General features: G+C 38.6%; 1 protein-coding gene across 1 annotated transcript; it reads left to right on the top strand.

The window, feature by feature from the left end:
- The first annotated feature begins 16022 nt into the window (after window positions 1–16022).
- On the top strand, window positions 16023–17973 carry LOC138890216 (uncharacterized). The gene is made up of 4 exons (XM_070173582.1): window positions 16023–16083; window positions 16160–16873; window positions 17153–17483; window positions 17601–17973. Exons 1-4 carry the CDS (start codon window positions 16023–16025, stop codon window positions 17971–17973), a joined length of 1479 nt encoding a protein of 492 aa, XP_070029683.1.
- Window positions 17974–20264: the final 2291 nt, after the last annotated feature.

Below are 20264 nucleotides of genomic sequence, written 5' to 3'. Positions count from 1 at the left end.
AATTCTACAATTGTTAGTGATTAAATTTGTTTTACAAAAATTAAAAATTACAAAAATAGGCATCGTTTGCATTTTTAGCATTTAATGTCCAAATATATAATTTTATGCTTAATTAATACTTAATCGTGCGTTAATTGTTATGGAGAGTTAATTTGCGCTTTTATAACTTAATTTAGTTCTTAATAATAGTTTAAGTATTTTTATAATTTAGTTTTAGAGAAATAAAAGAAGAAAAGAGAGCGAAAATATAAAGAAAGTCGGAATTGGGCCTCTTCTTCGATTTCAAGCCATAGGCCCAAAAAATGGCCCAATCTTCCCTACGACCCAGTCCATTTCGAACTGGGTCGACCCAGTCCATAACCCAACATCCTATTATCTTACAAACAACACAAAACAAAAACAAAAAAGAGAAAAAAAACCCTAAAAAGACCTAAGTCATCCGCCCCCCCTATCATTCTTCTTCTTCTTTTCTTCTTTCTTCTCCAAACTCTAAAACACACATCCATGGCTGCCATGGCTAAGCTCCAGCAGCTTAATCTCCTTCGACACAAGCGCACACACCACCAAGAAGCCCATCTTCTCCATGTCAAGCTCAAAAGGCTCGTCCATGGCTGCGTCTTCGTCGTCAACCCATCGCCATGTTTGTTGCTTTTTCTTGCTGCCTCTGCGTCGTCCATGGCTTCCCGAACTGCTGCTCCATTTTCTCCATAAGCTGCTGAACGCAGCAGCAGTAGACGACGAGCTGCTCCTCCGCCGTAGTTGTCGTTGCTGCTGCTCGAAATTGCGCAAGGCTGCGGCTCCAGCTCCTCGCCATTGTTGCTAGCTGCGAGCTTCTGCTTCATGCTGCCATGGTCGACCAGCTGCTCCTGTTCTGCCGCGTCAACTGCTGCCTGTGTCCATCTGCGACGAGCAGCCATGGCTGTCCGCGACGCTGCCGCTGCTCCTCCTTCCTCCGCCGCTGCTTCTACTTCTTCTTCGTCTTCGTTGTCTTTCGTTCGAGCTTTGGTCGAGGCTCGGACAGATTTGTTTACAATCAAAGTTCGTCGTTGATTCACCTCCGGTTAGTTGTTTTTGAGTTTTATTTTTGTCCATATTTTTGTTTGATATTCTCCGGATCCAAAATCGTTAAACGATTTAATCCTTGTTTTGTTCGTTGTTCATCATTGAAATAATTTTCTAGTGTGTTCATGTTGTTTGTTAAATTAATTTTCAGATTTCAAAATAGAAGTTTAATTAGTTGTTTTCATATTCATGTCATGTTTGTATTATTGTTTAAGTGAATATTTGTTAGTTTGATGTTTGTTAGATTCAAATTGAAATTTAATTAACTATTTCTTCAATTTGTTTCATGTGTTTATGTATTGTTAGAAATTGTTAATATTGTTAAGTTCAAGCTTAAGTTCATAATTGTTTATTCGTCGATCTTGTTATTTGTCTAAAGAATTTAGTTGTGTTAGAGAAATATGTTGGTTTAATCGTTTAAATCCATCATATTTGTTGTTCAAAATAGATTCAATTCATGTTCATACTTTGTTTGATTGTTCTTGAATTGTTGGTTGTAATGTTGTTAGAATTGATTTTAAGTTCAATATGATTGAAGTTTAGAAATCCAAATATACTTGTTTGTTGTAGTTGTTGAATCCGAAAATAGGATTGTTTGTTGCTAAAATATTGTTCAATCAAATTTTAGTTGTTCTTTGTTGTTCAATTTGTGTTCATGTGATTTGTTGTTGAAATGTTGTTAAAATCGTGTTCATGTGATATTGTTGTTATGATGTTCATCCGTGTTCATATTGTTGTTTGAACATTGTTAGAAATTGATCATATTGTCTATATTTTGGTTAAGTTTGATTAATTGATGTGTTATAGTTGATGGGTAGTTTGGTAAATTTGTAAAACGTTCAGGGGTAGTTTGGTAATTTCAGTAAGGTCGGAAGGGGTAGTTTAGGAATTGTACATTTTGTAATTGTTTATTTGAAGCATGGGGGACAAAATGAAATGGGGTGGGTTGTGATATGATTATTTAATATAAAGGGGGGACAAGATTTAATTTAAAGGGGAATCTTGCATTATTTTAAATGAAGCATGGGGGACAAAATGAAATGGGGTGGTGTGATATGTTTATTTAATGTAATGGGGATGAGTGGAAAGATAATGGGTTGGGTAGAGAAAAGTATGGATTTTAATTAATTGAAAGGTTTATGGGATGGGTTATATATGTGAAGTCTTGAAATCAAAAGAAAGGATATACAGAGAGATAGAAAAAAAATACACAGATACGAGAGAGAGAAACAAATCTGAAAATAAGAGAGAGAAAAGGGCTGAACATTTAAGAGATAGAAAATTCCGAAAAATATTTAAGCTTTCAAAATAAAAAAAAAACACTAAAAAAAATATTCTGCTTTCTTTTGTTGTTTGAAATCAGAATTAATTGTTGTTTCATCAAAGCTGGAAGATTTTGTTTTTTTTTGGATTACTACTCCACTGGTTTGTTACTGTTGCTGGGCTATTGTTGCTGTGTTGTACTGATTTTACTGCTGCTGCTGATTCTCATATTCATTTTCTTTTGCTTCCAATATCAGGTACACAATTGAAAAGCTGGTTATTGTAATCCGAAATATGAAGCATGAATACATATGAAGAATGAAAATTTGAAGTTTTAATTTCGTTTTTTTTCTTTGTTTCTTTTGTTGATTGTATTTAAGCTATTTCATGAATTACTAAATAATAGCTGGAATAAGAAAATAATATCATAAGTTAGTCTGTAATAAATCAGTTCGGCAAAACAGGTTAATTCACTAACTATGAAGGCTTCAAGATTGTAGGTTGATCATGAACAAGTAGCTAAATTTAGTTAAAACATGAATTTAAATTAAACATCGTAAATTAGGCATTAAGGCATGACTTGAGCTTAAGCAAGATTAGAAGAACGTTTAAGTCTAATAAACTTTCTAATAAGCTTTAGTAATTATGGTTAAATCTAGTTTCAAATGATTGTGAATAATTCATCTCAATAATATATTTTTTGTTAAAAAAAATAATAATAACAATGCTGAGTTTTAATCTAGCTATATTTGTTTATTTTGAATATTAGTTGTTGAATTTTTATTTTATTTAAAATTTCGAAATTAAGAGTAAAATTCTTTTTTTTCATCAATATTTGTATTAACCAAGCAATTAGCATGTCATGTTTTCTTAAAATTATAAAAGCTAGTAATTAATTAGGATTTTTCTTTCTTTATTTTAGAGACTAATTTTTATAGAAAAAATGTAGTCGCTTTAAGATTTGTCCATTTAAAATAAATGAGATGAGCCTCGCTTAATGAAATGTATAGATTTCGGGGCCCTCAATAAATGTACAGTTAATTGCTTAGAATTAGGGAGGAGCCGTTTTAGCAAATTTCACGGCCCTACCCAAAATAATGACACGCTAGTCGCTCTAGGCGCGTATTTAATAATGTTATTTCCTTAAATACGGGTGTGCATTTATGTAACCCAAATCTAAATCTCAACGGAGTCGAAATGTGTCGAATAACCACGGGTGCAATTGATTGCGACGTGATTTGAAATACGTTTTCACAATGTTGCAATTTTTCGTAAAATAATAACAATAAATAAAAAGAATAATAAAAGCGGCTAAGGGATAAAATTTGCACATAAGTTTATAATACGTATTATATTAGATAATCAAGCCGAATATAACAGTTAAGCGACCGTGCTAGAACCACGGAACTCGGGAATGCCTAACACCTTCTCCCGGGTTAACAGAATTCCTTATCCGGATTTCTGGTGCGCAGACTGTAATACAGAGTCATTCTTTTCCTCGATTCGGGATTAAAATAGGTGACTTGGGACACCCTAAATCTCCCAAGTGGCGACTCTGAAATAAAGAAATAAATCCCGTTTCGACTGTCCTTTAATTGGAAAAAACTCCTGTACCCCCGCGAGGGCGGAAAAAGGAGGTGTGACAGCTCTGGCGACTCTGCTGGGGACGATAACCCAGAACCACTAGTTCAGGGTTCAAGAATTCGAGCTTAGAATAATTGTTATATTTGGCTTTATTATCTGATATATATTGCATGTTCTGACATAACATACTAAATGTTGTCTTTTACCGCTTTGATATTATCTGAACTGTATATAAACTGTGCCGAAACCCTTCTCTTCTTACCTCCGGGGAGAAGCTCGCTGGTCGAGGCTCCCTATTCTGTTAGTGTCAATACCTGAAATAAGAAAGAGGACGGATAAGTTACGAAGCCGGATGGCCTTTTGGTTCCCGGTAAGTTGCCCCCTCCTCGACTCGAGTTGTCCGCTCGGGTACACAGTCTAGAACATATACCCAGGTTATAAACCTAGTATAACGAAACCTCATGCCGGATCCCTAGTAGGAACGCTTATTTGCATCACGTTGCATTTGACTTAGGGGACTCAACACAGGGGTTGGGTCCGTCTAGGACTAGCAACCTGAAATGAAAAGACCATTCTGATGCATCCTACTTGCTCTGTACATATATTTATTTCGAACTTGCATGTTGACCGGTTTCTGAATCTCGGGAATGTTGGAAAATTGAAGAAAAAAAAAGAAAAAAAAGGGAAAAAGAATATATCAGTTAGGGAGTTAATTGATTATTTTAGAAAAAATCAATGACCAATTACTGGCGAAACTCTGCCGAAATTTTGAAAAAAAAAAGAGGAAAATATTTTATTTTGTTTTACTAAAAAATATAAAAAAAAAAGAGTCTTTTATTATTTTATTTTTTTCCGGAAAAATAGATTGTTTTATTGTTTGTTGAAAATGAAAAAAAATCGTTATTTTGTCTTTTTCAAAAATAGAAAAGGAAAATAGATTGTCTTGCCAGGAAAAAAATAAAAATGAAAAAGAGTCATGTTTTAAAATAGTTCGGTTAATTTGCCCGAACTACGCGGGTTTGATTCTCACCGGATGTGAGATACGTAGGCAACCCTCATCGGGTCCAACCCCACCTTTTGCTAAAATAGCCAAAAACAAATAAATAAAAAAAAACAAAAAAAAACATGTCAAGAATTTTAATTTTGCCATAAATAAGTCGGGTGGTGTCCAACCTCCCCTTTTGTTAATAATAGCAAAATATATATGTCAAATTTCTAAGAAGTCGGGTGACGCTGTTTTATGAAGACATAGCCGAATGTTCCCGAAGGAGACGCCGGAAGGCTGACTTTGCATAAACAACCGCATTTGGGTCATATTTAAGATTTGGTCCAGTTGACCCACATAGCCTTAAAAATCTTCGTCCCCGAGACGTTGAAAGGCCGTGTTTGCAATAGTGAGTTTCCTAATTCGAAAAACGATAAAAAAAAAGAGTCATAAATAAGTCAGGTGATGTTGTTATGTCATAAATAGCCAAATATTCCCAAACGGGGCACCGGAGGGCTGACTTTGCATAAACAACCACCTTTGGTCGTATTTTGATTTTTGACCTTCACAGCCTTAAAATTTTTGCCCCTGAGGCGCAGGAAGGCCGTGTCGCAATATCGGGTCTTTTATCTAAAAATATTAGAATTAAGAATTGAGTTCTTCATTTAAAATATAGGGTTAATTTTGAGTCGATAATATAGATAGTAGTTTTTGGAGTTAAATAAAAGTTTTCTTTTGCTTAAACGCTTTAATAAATGTGCAGGATGAGCACAACAATAAATGAGCCTTTTTCAATAATGACCAAAATCCCTTTTGAGCTGCAATTGTGGTGGAATGATTTGGGCAAAGAAGGGCAAGACGAAGTGAGAAAATATTTGAAAGACCTTCCGGATTTATTAGACATTCAGCCTCGGGGGGATATCATCAGGGCATTGGTCGCCCATTGGGATTCGGCACATAATGTGTTTCATTTTTCAGACTTTGAACTCACCCCAACAATAGAAGAAATAGCGGGGTACATTGGAAGTGACCAAGCTCCATTGAGATTCAAATACTTGATTGCTCCTAGAGCCATTACCATACATCGATTCCTGGATTCCTTGAAAGTACCCCGGACAGTTCATCACCCAGATTTTGCAAAGGGTTTCTGCAGTTTCCGCTTCGTGTATGATAGATATGGACATGTGGGCGGGTTCAATAATCCAGACTTTAAGCTTTGCAGCAGAAATAGCCGACAAAAATGGGAGAAACACAGGCGAGTGGCATTTATGGTAGCTTTTTTGGGTCTCGTAATATTCCCAAGGAAAGATGGTAATATTGATTTGAAAATAGCAGGCGTCGTCAGTACTTTGCAAACCATGGGGAAAAGCACTTTAGCACCTATGATTGTGGCTGATATCTTCAGAGCTCTCACTGCGTGCAAAGCTGGGGGCAAATTTTTTGAGGGATGTAACTTATTGTTGCAAATATGGATGATTGAGCATTTGTGCCCGCGCTCTCAGTTATTGAGTTATGGCTCGGCTGAGAAAACTTGTATAGGGGAATTTTGTACGAGAATCAAAGGGGTTGGTCTACCTGAAGGAGTCACAGCTTGGGCATTATTATTTCGGAACCTCGAGGCTAGCCAGATACAGTGGGTGCTTGGATGGTTGTCTGTCGAGGAAGTCATATATATGCCAGCAGCCCGACCGCATTTTTTGTTAATGGGACTCAAAAGCATACAACCTTATGCACCATATCGGGTTCTGAGGCAACTCGGTAGATATCAAGTAATACCGAGAGATGAAGATTTAAGTACCCAAGTGATCGAAATTAGTCCTGACGGTCGATTCCCCGAGGAAGAGGTTCGTCAAATTTGGAGTGAGTGTCAATATCTGATGGCAAACACTTGTGTGTCTGATAGGGTCAGAGGGGAAATTGCTCCAGGGTATCACGAATGGTTCAGAGGTGACGTGGCATATGGAAGACCGGCTAAAAGACCTCATCTCGAAGATTTCGCCAAGTCGTCCCAAGAGCAGTGGGATTGGTTAGCAAAGGAAGAAAGCTATCGGGTTGAGATTGGTAAATTAAAGCAACAAGTCGAGAGTCTGAAATTCGAGAGCAGTGTACAGGTTGCCGAGGATCAAGGTGAAAAGAATAGACTAGCCAGAGAAAATGACGCTCTTAAAGCCCAAGTCCGACAGTTGAAGATAACCATCGATAAGCAACCGAGGAGCCGATCCGATGAACAATTGGTAAAAAGATTGGAAAGCGAAGTCAGAGAATGGCGGGATGAGCTAGGAAAAGCTGAAAATGTCATGGCAGAACTCAAAGCACAATGGGCGACAAGAACCGAAGAGCGTCGCCAATACTTGAATCAGTTGAAGAGGGACCATGAGAAAATTGTTGCCAATTTAAAGAGAAAAGTAGTTGCCCTTGAAGGTAGAGCGGTTAGGCAGGCTAGAGACTTCGAAACTGAGAGCGGACATTGTTACAACTTGTTAGCCCAAATGGAGGCAGAAGTGCAACAGCTGCAAGACCAGCACTTGCAAGACTCCCGAGCTTTAAAGACGTGCAGCGATCAGATAAGACGCTTGCTCATAGAAAAGAAGCAAACAAAAGACAGGATTAGAGCCATTGCTCATGCTATTGTCAGGAGATGCCGGGTTTGTGAAGACATGACCCGTACTACTTTTATCTCAGCAGTGATGATCTATGTGAAGCGAACCATGAATGAGTTAGAGCAGCTTGAAAGGGATTTGGATCCTAGACCCGCGGCGAAGGCCGAACGACGCCCCGCGGATACCTAAGTTTGAAGCACTAGAATATGCATAGTCCGTGTCTTTGAGTGTCTACCATGTCGAGTCAGTCTTTTGTACGTCCGGATTGAGTATGTTTGCAGCTTAGAGTTTTTGTTTGCTTTCAGATTGCGTTTGTTAGTTTCTTTCCAAAACAAAAGATGTCGAGTTTGTAAGAGTCTGTTTATTAATGAAAGTTGAGCATTTTATTTCCACCCATATTTTTACATTTATCTGCACGAACTACGCTTGGTCTGATTCGTGCGGGGTCACGATACGTAGGCAATCTCTATAGGATTCGACCGTAATTTTAAAAAAAAAAAAGAATATATATTTGTCAGAGCAAAAATAAGCTGGGATGATGCATGAGGTCAGAGCAAAAGCATGTTAGAAATGATTAAATGCCTAGGAGCATTGCATCCCCCTAACGTGCAATTACAATATCTGTTAAGACTCTAACACTGACAAGTTTGTTGTTTTTCCAATATCAGTTAGTTGTTAGAGCGTACTGGCACCGTACCATTATCAAACAAGATCAAAAGGTCCTATACCAGAAAGCATGACTGGGTCAGACAACAGCGTTGAGTCAGAAAAAACGGCCAATCAGATGCTGAAGGAAGCCCTGGAGAAAATGGAAAAAATGAGGCTAGAAATGAATGAAATGCAGATAGCCTTAGCTAGAGCCCAGAAGGGGCAAGAACTACCCGTTACTCCTACCCTCCAACCAGTACACACGCCGGAATACCCCTCTCCCGGTCCTTCAACAAGTTTCCCAAGCCATCACTATTATCAGGGAAGAGAGGCTTATGATTCCCAAGCTCCACCTCCCACTCAAAACCCTCCTCCACCAAATGTTCCCGTCTTTGTGGCACCTCCCCCAGCTCCACTACATAGATCATCCAGTGAGCCGCTATTCCAAGCTCACGACACCCAATATTACCCTCCCGAACCCACTTTCAAAGCGCCTGAGCCATATACCTCCTCTCCCCATTTTGAAATCCCGGGAGAAGTTGAGAAACCGGTTAAGAATGCAGAACAAGAGGAGGTGATTCGTAAAGTCAAAAGCCTGGAGCAATCCTTCAGGAACATGCATGGTTTAGGAAACCAAGTTAGTGTCGCATACAAAGATTTGTGCCCTTTTCCTGATGTACAGTTGCCTGCGGGGTTTAAAATGCCGAAGTTTGACTTATATGAGGGGCACGGTGACCCAGTAGCCCATCTGCGTGGTTTTTGTAGCAAAATGAGAGGGGCTGGGGGAAAAGATGAGTTGTTGATAGCATATTTCGGGCAAAGCCTGAGCGGGTCAGCGCTAGAATGGTACACGAGGCAAGACCCCGGCCGATGGTATACATGGGATGATTTGGCCCAGGCATTCATCGGCCATTTTCAATATAACCTCGAAATAGTCCCTGATCGTCTGTCATTGTTGAAACTAGAAAAGAAGCCTGGGGAAAGTTTTAGAGAGTTTGGTTTCCGCTGGAGGGAACAAGCTGCAAGGGTTGATCCTCCCATGCGGGAAAGTGAGATGGTAGATTACTTCTTGCAAACATTGGAACCTACCTATTTTGGTCATCTAGTGACATCTGTCGGGAAGTCGTTTAATGAAGTGGTAAAGATGGGAGCCATGATTGAAGAAGGATTGAAATCTAACAAGATCTTGAGCTACTCGGCGTTGAAAGCAACCACCCAGGCCATCCAAAGCGGTACTGGTGGTGTGCTGGGGAAGAAGAAGAAAGAAGAAGTTGCGGCAGTTGAAGCTAATGTTTGGTCCAAGCACAATAGCCGTCCACTCTACTACAGCCAACCCAGACCCCATCACCCAAACTATCAATATACCCCATATGGTCCACCGCAACACTATTATCCACCACCAGAACCACAATTTTCTATTCACCACGCCCAGACCTACACTCAACCCCCAGTGCACTCGCAATGGCGTACACCAAGTCCCCAAAATACACAGCCACACCCACAAAACACCTATCCACCTCCCAGGGCTAACAGACCAGGAACCAGCTTCCGCCCAAACCAAGCTTTTAGAAATGAGAAGGCCCCAAACAAAAAAACATTTACTCCGCTGGGAGAATCTTACACTTCTCTTTTCCACAGATTGAAACAGTTGGGGATGCTGACCCCAGTTGAATCCAAAGCACCAAATCCTCTTCCCAGAAACCTGGACCACTCTGTTAGCTGCGAGTATTGCTCAGGGATGCCGGGGCACGATACTGAAAAATGTTGGAAGTTGAAAAACGCAATCCAAGAGCTCATTGATAATCGTCGTATTGAGGTACAGGCTCCAGAGGCCCCGAACATCAATCAAAATCCGTTACCAGCGCATTATGAGGCCAACATGATCGAACTGATACATAAGGGGGCAGAGCCTAAGAAACCTTCGCAGGTGGTTATGGTGATTCGTTCTACGGAAACCAAAGAAAAGACAGTGAGTGCAAGGCCAGTGGTTCAGTTAAAAGCAGTAGAAGACAAGCCAGTGCTAGTAATGGGAAAGGGATCGTTTGTGGCCGAGAAAAAGCAGGAGCCAGTCAAGATAGTGGTACCAAGGTCAGTATCCATGCCCGTGGTGGTCGTGAAGGGAGTCTATATAGAGCCGGTTGTCATAAAACCGGTAGTCCAGTTACCCATGGTTGATAGCAAAGCCGTACCCTGGAAATATGACAAAGTAGTGGTGACATACAAAGGAAAGGAAATTGAGGAAGAAAGTTGTGAAGCACAGGGACTGACCCGGTCAGGACGTTGTTTCGCCCCTGAAGAGTTGAGAAAAGCTAAGGGCGCAAAAGACAATCCAGTGCCAGTTAAAAAAGCTGTAACGGAAGAGGAAGCAGAAGAGTTTCTGAAAAAGATGAAAGGACAAGATTATTCCATTGTTGAGCAACTGAGAAAAACACCGGCCCAAATCTCGTTGTTGTCATTATTAATTCACTCTGATGAGCATTGCCGAGCTTTAATGAAGATATTGAATGAGGCTCATGTGCCTGACAAAATCTCAGTAAACCATTTAGAGACAATTGCCAACAAGATCTTTGAAGTGAACAGGATAGCATTTTCTGATGATGAATTGCCTATGGAAGGCACAAAACACAACAAGGCTCTCTATTTGACGGTCAAATGTGAAGGTTCAATGGTTACTCGGGCACTAATCGATAACGGGTCGAGCGCTAATATTTGCACGTTATCCACATTGAACAAGTTAAAGATTGATGAGGATAGAATCCGCAAAAATAGCATTTGTGTTCGAGGGTTCGATGGAGGGGGAACAAACACGGTAGGAGATATTGTACTCGAATTGACTATTGGCCCAGTCGAGTTCACGATGGAATTTCAGGTGTTGGATGCTGCAGTATCCTATAATCTTTTGTTGGGTCGACCGTGGATTCATGCGGCAAAAGTCGTGCCCTCCACACTGCACCAAATGATCAAATTCGAGTGGGACAGACAAGAAATTGTGTTACATGGGGAAGATCCCACATGCGCCATGAATGATGCCATTGTACCTTTTATAGAGACCGAAGATGATACGGGGTCGTGGGTGTATCAGATCCTCGACACGGTTCCGGTGAGCAGGGTGCCTGAGCGTAAAAGCATGCCATGTCCTAGGGTGTCAGTTGCGACCGTCATGGTAGTGTCAGAAATGTTGAATAACGGGTTCGTGCCCGGGAAGGGTTTGGGGGTTGAACTGCAGGGCATTACTCAACCTGTATCTTTGCCCAAAAATCTGGACACATTCGGGTTAGGGTTCAAACCAACAGCGGCAGATGTCAGAAAGGCCCGTAAATTGAAGAAGAAAGCTTGGGTGCTCCCGAACTACATTGACCTGATTCCTGTTTAGCCCAGGATATGTAGGAAACCTTTGAAGCAAAGGTTCGGTCAAACCTTTTTCAAAAATGCTTCACACGGAGTACTCGGATGGGCAAAAATCGCTCGCTTTATCTTTGCACGAAAACCCTTCGTGTCTTCAGGCAAAGAGGGGCAGCTGTAAGCACGTGATTTTTGCCCAATATGAGAATTAGTCCCAAAAAATTCAAAAATAAAATGATTTTTCTTTGATGTGCAATTTTGTGATATTTTGTGATATTTTGAATAATTATTTGCATTTGTCTGTGCATGTTTATTTGCTAAATTAATAAAAAATACAAAAATATGTCGCATTTTGCATGTAGGATTTAATTCTACAATTGTTAGTGATTAAATTTGTTTTACAAAAATTAAAAATTACAAAAATAGGCATCGTTTGCATTTTTAGCATTTAATGTCCAAATATACAATTTTATGCTTAATTAATACTTAATTGTGCGTTAATTGTTATTGAGAGTTAATTTGCGCTTTTATAACTTAATTTAGTTCTTAATAATAGTTTAAGTATTTTTATAATTTAGTTTTAGAGAAATAAAAGAAGAAAAGAGAGCGAAAATATAAAGAAAGTCGGAATTGGGCCTCTTCTTCGATTTCAAGCCATAGGCCCAAAAAATGGCCCAATCTTCCCTACGACCCAGTCCATTTCGAACTGGGTCGACCCAGTCCATAACCCAACATCCTATTATCTTACAAACAACACAAAACAAAAACAAAAAAGAAAAAAAAAACCCTAAAAAGACCTAAGTCATCCGCCCCCCCTATCATTCTTCTTCTTCTTTTCTTCTTTCTTCTCCAAACTCTAAAACACACATCCATGGCTGCCATGGCTAAGCTCCAGCAGCTTAATCTCCTTCGACACAAGCGCACACACCACCAAGAAGCCCATCTTCTCCATGTCAAGCTCAAAAGGCTCGTCCATGGCTGCGTCTTCGTCGTCAACCCATCGCCATGTTTGTTGCTTTTTCTTGCTGCCTCTGCGTCGTCCATGGCTTCCCGAACTGCTGCTCCATTTTCTCCATAAGCTGCTGAACGCAGCAGCAGTAGACGACCAGCTGCTGCCCGTGTCCAGCTGCGACGAGCAGCCATGGCTGTCCGCGACGCTGCCGCTGCTCCTCCTTCCTCCGCCGCTGCTTCTACTTCTGCTTCATGCTGCCATGGTCGACCAGCTGCTCCTGTTCTGCCGCGTCAACTGCTGCCTGTGTCCAGCTTCGACGAGCAGCCATGGCTGTCCGCGACGCTGCCGCTGCTCCTCCTTCCTCCGCCGCTGCTTCTACTTCTTCTTCGTCTTCGTCGTCTTTCGTTCGAGCTTTGGTCGAGGCTCGGACAGATTTGTTTACAATCAAAGTTCGTCGTTGATTCACCTCCGGTTAGTTGTTTTTGAGTTTTATTTTTGTCCATATTTTTGTTTGATATTCTCCGGATCCAAAATCGTTAAACGATTTAATCCTTGTTTTGTTCGTTGTTCATCATTGAAATAATTTTCTAGTGTGTTCATGTTGTTTGTTAAATTAATTTTCAGATTTCAAAATAGAAGTTTAATTAGTTGTTTTCATATTCATGTCATGTTTGTATTATTGTTTAAGTGAATATTTGTTAGTTTGATGTTTGTTAGATTCAAATTGAAATTTAATTAACTATTTCTTCAATTTGTTTCATGTGTTTATGTATTGTTAGAAATTGTTAATATTGTTAAGTTCAAGCTTAAGTTCATAATTGTTTATTCGTCGATCTTGTTATTTGTCTAAAGAATTTAGTTGTGTTAGAGAAATATGTTGGTTTAATCGTTTAAATCCATCATATTTGTTGTTCAAAATAGATTCAATTCATGTTCATACTTTGTTTGATTGTTCTTGAATTGTTGGTTGTAATGTTGTTAGAATTGATTTTAAGTTCAATATGATTGAAGTTTAGAAATCCAAATATACTTGTTTGTTGTAGTTGTTGAATCCGAAAATAGGATTGTTTGTTGCTAAAATATTGTTCAATCAAATTTTAGTTGTTCTTTGTTGTTCAATTTGTGTTCATGTGATTTGTTGTTGAAATGTTGTTAAAATCGTGTTCATGTGATATTGTTGTTATGATGTTCATCCGTGTTCATATTGTTGTTTGAACATTGTTAGAAATTGATCATATTGTCTATATTTTGGTTAAGTTTGATTAATTGATGTGTTATAGTTGATGGGTAGTTTGGTAAATTTGTAAAACGTTCAGGGGTAGTTTGGTAATTTCAGTAAGGTCGGAAGGGGTAGTTTAGGAATTGTACATTTTGTAATTGTTTATTTGAAGCATGGGGGACAAAATGAAATGGGGTGGGTTGTGATATGATTATTTAATATAAAGGGGGGACAAGATTTAATTTAAAGGGGAATCTTGCATTATTTTAAATGAAGCATGGGGGACAAAATGAAATGGGGTGGTGTGATATGTTTATTTAATGTAATGGGGATGAGTGGAAAGATAATGGGTTGGGTAGAGAAAAGTATGGATTTTAATTAATTGAAAGGTTTATGGGATGGGTTATATATGTGAAGTCTTGAAATCAAAAGAAAGGATATACAGAGAGATAGAAAAAAAATACACAGATACGAGAGAGAGAAACAAATCTGAAAATAAGAGAGAGAAAAGGGCTGAACATTTAAGAGATAGAAAATTCCGAAAAATATTTAAGCTTTCAAAATAAAAAAAAAAAACTAAAAAAAATATTCTGCTTTCTTTTGTTGTTTGAAATCAGAATTAATTGTTGTTTCATCAAAGCTGGAAGATTTTGTTTTTTTTTTGGATTACTACTCCACTGGTTTGTTACTGTTGCTGGGCTATTGTTGCTGTGTTGTACTGATTTTACTGCTGCTGCTGATTCTCATATTCATTTTCTTTTGCTTCCAATATCAGGTACACAATTGAAAAGCTGGTTATTGTAATCCGAAATATGAAGCATGAATACATATGAAGAATGAAAATTTGAAGTTTTAATTTCGTTTTTTTTCTTTGTTTCTTTTGTTGATTGTATTTAAGCTATTTCATGAATTACTAAATAATAGCTGGAATAAGAAAATAATATCATAAGTTAGTCTGTAATAAATCAGTTCGGCAAAACAGGTTAATTCACTAACTATGAAGGCTTCAAGATTGTAGGTTGATCATGAACAAGTAGCTAAATTTAGTTAAAACATGAATTTAAATTAAACATCGTAAATTAGGCATTAAGGCATGACTTGAGCTTAAGCAAGATTAGAAGAACGTTTAAGTCTAATAAACTTTCTAATAAGCTTTAGTAATTATGGTTAAATCTAGTTTCAAATGATTGTGAATAATTCATCTCAATAATATATTTTTTGTTAAAAAAAATAATAATAAAAATGCTGAGTTTTAATCTAGCTATATTTGTTTATTTTGAATATTAGTTGTTGAATTTTTATTTTATTTAAAATTTCGAAATTAAGAGTAAAATTCTTTTTTTTCATCAATATTTGTATTAACCAAGCAATTAGCATGTCATGTTTTCTTAAAATTATAAAAGCTAGTAATTAATTAGGATTTTTCTTTCTTTATTTTAGAGACTAATTTTTATAGAAAAAATGTAGTCGCTTTAAGATTTGTCCATTTAAAATAAATGAGATGAGCCTCGCTTAATGAAATGTATAGATTTCGGGGCCCTCAATAAATGTACAGTTAATTGCTTAGAATTAGGGAGGAGCCGTTTTAGCAAATTTCACGGCCCTACCCAAAATAATGACACGCTAGTCGCTCTAGGCGCGTATTTAATAATGTTATTTCCTTAAATACGGGTGTGCATTTATGTAACCCAAATCTAAATCTCAACGGAGTCGAAATGTGTCGAATAACCACGGGTGCAATTGATTGCGACGTGATTTGAAATACGTTTTCACAATGTTGCAATTTTTCGTAAAATAATAACAATAAATAAAAAGAATAATAAAAGCGGCTAAGGGATAAAATTTGCACATAAGTTTATAATACGTATTATATTAGATAATCAAGCCGAATATAACAGTTAAGCGACCGTGCTAGAACCACGGAACTCGGGAATGCCTAACACCTTCTCCCGGGTTAACAGAATTCCTTATCCGGATTTCTGGTGCGCAGACTGTAATACAGAGTCATTCTTTTCCTCGATTCGGGATTAAAATAGGTGACTTGGGACACCCTAAATCTCCCAAGTGGCGACTCTGAAATAAAGAAATAAATCTTGTTTCGACTGTCCTTTAATTGGAAAAAACTCCTGTACCCCCGCGGGAGCGGAAAAAGGAGGTGTGACAGTACGCACAGTTGATTTGGTGGGTGAAACATATATCCCCTTCCCTGAGAAGTGGAACTTTGCACGTAAGTTTTTTTTTTACTTACCGTACCTATCTTTAAGAATTTCAATTTCTTTTATAATTTCGTCTCTTTTTGCTTTTCTGTAGCAACTATGGGAGATGTGGAACCCGTTCCTAATATTTGTGGTTGGGTAGATTCAATCTATGGTGGCAAGAACTTGGAAATCCATTTCCAATTTACATGGTTGGAAAGTGAAAACTCATGGTATGCATCTCTTTATGATTTTTCGTATGTTAAGTCCTTTCTTGTTTCTAACTTTTTTCATCCTTCTTTTTGTCAGGATTTGCTATTCGAGGAATGACAGCTGAAGTAGCTATTGCCCTTCGAGCCTCTTCTGGTACTTCATTCTCTTTGGAGAGAACTCAAGCTACGCTATCAAAGAGGAAAGTTGTAGAAGAGGATTCTGAGAATGATGAAGATGAAGACACCTCTTTAATAGCTAGACCAAGAGTTAGGAGACGCATCATTTCCGAGGATGAAGCTGTAGTTACCCCTGTTCGTGCCTCACTTACCGAACCTGTTCGCATCCCTTCTGATGATGAAACCACTCCGAGGGACACCAATGAGTCTATTCAACATCTCTTTGTTGGTGGTTTTGAAAGTGGAGAACTAGGTCTAGTTTTAGATGAAGTTCCTTTTTCTTCCTCTGTTCTCATTCCTTCTATTCCTCCGTTGGTTTCAAGTGCTTCCTTGCCCGTTCTATATGTTCCTGCTCCCTTATCTATTTCTGCTCCCTTGCCTGTCTCTGCTCCCTTACCTGCTTCGAGTCCTTTGACGCCTGTTATTTTCATTTCTTCTACCGCTCCTCCTTCTATAGCTCCCCCTCCCTCTGTTCAACATGCAGATGATGGTTCCAGTAGCAGAAGCTTGGCTATGAGGAGCGTTACACTTGAAGTTCCTGCTAATAACAGTCTTTTAAGGAAGTCTGGTGGAGCAGATGTCTGGCTTAGGCCTTTGATTGGAGATATTGAGAAGAAGAAGATGAGCAGTCACAGTTGCTTAACTTTGATGAATGACATAGTTCACTCTACTTTGAAGGTATTTTTTCTCTACTTACTAACAAGTTTTTTTTTATCTCTAAATTCTTATTTCTATGAGTTGTCACTGTAGGCTAACCTCATTGGTACAGAATTGATGGGAAGAATTTCCCTTCTGGAAAAGAAAACTCGTGAGTCTGAAAAGTCTATCCACGAGGCTGAGGAAATAGCCAAGGGAGCCTAGCTAGAAGCAGATAATTGGAAAGAGCAGTTTGAGAATGCTCAGGGAACTATAGAAGAATTGCAAGAGAGTAGAAATCACCTGGAGCAGCAAAAGCGAAGTCTGACTTCTGAGTTAGCAGTTGCCAAAGCTTCTTCAAGTCAATTTGAAAAAGACAAGGAGCGCCTTGAATGTTGCTTTTCAGAACAGTTATCAAAGTCAAATGAAGAAATCAGAGAACTTAAGACACTCTTGGACAAGAAAGAAGAATATGCAGGAGAATTAGTGCAGAACTTGACTCAAGTTCAAACTGATTTAAAGATCTCTTCTGACAAAGTACATGCCTTAGAAAGTTCTCATGCCTCCCTTGAATCTTCCCTTGATTCTCATTTAGCTGAACATCAAGTGTTAAAGAATGATCTTGCTATGTGGGAAAGGGAGTATGGACTTCTTGAGGAGAAGTTTGATTTAGAGGTGAGTTGGGCTTTCTTAAACTCTCGTCGTGATGCTTTAATGGAGGCCAGACAAGAAAACTTTGACTTAGACTCAGAGTTGGCCAAAGTTTTAGAAACCATTGAAAGAACCCAACAATCATTTGACTTTCCTTCTCCGGCAATTGAAGCTCCCATGGCTAAGGAACCTGTAAATGACGAAGTCGTTGCTGTGGTAGTTGAAGTTGAAGATGTTGCAATTCTAGCTCCCGAGGGTGAAATTTCTACGACTCAGTCTATGGAAGCTGAAACTTCCGTGACTCTTGCTTCCCTCGTTGAACCTAACACTTCAAGCCCAGCTGAAACCGCTCCTGTTGTTGCTTCTTCAGAAGTTGTCACCGTGCCTGTGACTGTTTCTGAAAGTGAAATTAATATTGCAACTTCTGATGTGCCAACCCTTCAGTGACCAGTTAAATTTCCAGACTTTGTTTTTACTTTCTTTGTTGGATGATGGTTTTATCCCTTAGTTATTTTTTTAAGGGATTTTTTGGTGAAAGTCCCCAGTTATCATAATGGGGCACTTGTATGATCTTTTTGTTGACTAAGTTTCTACTTAGTCTTTTTAATTATATCAAGAAGATTGTTAGTACTTCAATGTGCTCTATTCTTGCCTTTTCCTTATCTACTTAGGACTTATAGAATAGTTTAGCATTTTTATCCTTTGAAAATGCTTTATGATTCTTCTCATGACTTATTAACATGAGGTTTATAAAAGAGGGCCCTTTTATATATAGACACTTAATGAAGAAGACGTCTCAACTTCATAATGCTGTTATAATACGATGAAAGAAATAGGAACACACATGTTTTGTTTGAAACAACTTTGACAAGTTTTTATTCATGAACTTGGACAGGCTTTTGAATATTACATGTATTGAGATACATCTATAACGTTTTTCCTTATAACCTGTTTCAATACATAATCATGACCCTATCTTAATGTATTAGGAAGGGTTTGAGAGGTGATTCTGTTGTTCTCATGGGAAAGAACACTATGATGTATGTTTTGCATCTTCCTTTATTTTGATAGGAAAGAACACAATGATGAATGCTGAGGTTCCGTAACTTCTGCTTGACACTTGTTTCGATTTACGTCTCCGTCTTACCGCACATATTTGTGTACAATATGCAGTCCCCAAGTGTTTGAGCGCTGAAGTATGAAGCCTCGAGCACTTGTTTGTTTCTCACAATTTGGTCATTTTTCCTGAAAACAGAAAAACATACGGGACTCGGAGGTGCGATTAAAGATGAAGACTGCCTAACCTATGTGTATTTCTATCAGATTAATTTGTAACCCTGGGCTGGGAATTTTAGAATATTCCACTTTGCCGTGCAGGTCGTGACTCATCATTTGGCACGAGTTAGGGGTTTTGCCTAGCATCTAAAATCGTTAGTAAAATTTTAACAATTCAAAGAAAAATTCAAATATAGCGATACCTGATCGTAGGTACTTTCTCAGAAATAATATCTCTTTAGGTGGACAGTATTCCAATGTGAGGGTAGCACCTTGCCACCCATTGTCTCCAAATCGTATGCTCCTTTTCCCGCAATGTCACGAACTCTGTAAGGTCCTTCCTATGTTGGACTTAGCTTTCCCGAATTAGCAGCTTTTGTAGATTGGAACACCTTTTTAAGCACGAAGTTCCCAATTTTAAAGAATCTGAGGTGTGCTTTCCAGTTATAATACCATTCAATTACTTACTTTTGTGCTGCCGTCCTTATTAATGCAACTTCTCTTCTTCCTTCGAGCAAATCAAGGTTCACCCGCATCTCTTCATCATTTGATTCCTCCGTTGCTTGAACGTACCGTGTGCTTGGTTCTCCTATTTCAACTGGAATTAAGGCCTCCGCACCATAAACCATTGAAAATGGTGTTTCTCCCGTGCTTGTTTTTGTCGTTGTACGATAAGCCCATAATACTCCAGGTAATACCTCAGGCCAATTACCTTTTGAATCCTATAACCTTTTCTTCAAGTTGTTGATAATGACTTTGTTTGTGGATTCCGCTTGTCCATTACCCACTGGATGGTATGGTGTAGATGTTATCCTCTTAATTTGCCAACTTTGAAAAAATTCTGTGATTTGAGCTCCTATGAATTACGGACCATTGTCACACACGATTTCCTTTGGTACTCCAAAACGGCATATTATATTTCTCCAAATGAAGTCTTTAACTTCCTTCACTCGTACCTGTTTAAATACTCTTGTTTCTACCCATTTAGTGAAATAATCTGTAAGTACAAGTAGAAATTTCACCTGACCTTTTGCTTGTGGCAATGGACCTACGATATCCATTCCTCATTTCATAAAGGGCCACGGGGCTATAATAGGGTGCAGTAACTCAGCTAGTCTATGCATATTATTGTCGTATCTTTGACATTTATCATACTTGGACACAAAACTGTTTGCTTCTTCTTCCATTTTAGGCCAATAATACCCTGCTCGAATCAGCGTTTTTACCAGCGACCTTCCTCCTGTGTGATTTCCATAATGTCTTTCATGTACTTCCCTCATCACATATTCTGTTTGGGAAGGTCTGAGACACCTTGCTAATGGTCCACTGAACATCTTTCGATAAAGATTTCCTTGATGAAAACAATAACGAGCAGCTTTTTTGCGAAGTGCATAAGCTTTTCTTTTGTCATCAGGCACGGTTCCGCGCTGTAAAAAAGCAATAATTTCGTTTCTCCAATCCCA

Source organism: Nicotiana sylvestris, chromosome 4, assembly GCF_000393655.2.
Source record: "Nicotiana sylvestris chromosome 4, ASM39365v2, whole genome shotgun sequence".
Classification (NCBI taxonomy): domain Eukaryota; kingdom Viridiplantae; phylum Streptophyta; class Magnoliopsida; order Solanales; family Solanaceae; genus Nicotiana; species Nicotiana sylvestris.
Note: the sequence above shows the minus strand (reverse complement) of the source record. Positions and strands in the feature narration are given on the sequence as shown.

Excerpts from the sequence above, each read along its gene's own strand:
- LOC138890216 (XM_070173582.1), top strand. The coding sequence starts at position 16,023 with ATGGTGGCAAGAACTTGGAAATCCATTTCCAATTTACATGGTTGGAAA. Across the intron at positions 16,084-16,159 it reads TTGGAAAGTGAAAACTCATG|GATTTGCTATTCGAGGAATG; the intron begins GTATGCATCTCT and ends TCTTTTTGTCAG. Across the intron at positions 17,484-17,600 it reads CATTTAGCTGAACATCAAGT|ACAAGAAAACTTTGACTTAG; the intron begins GTTAAAGAATGA and ends AATGGAGGCCAG.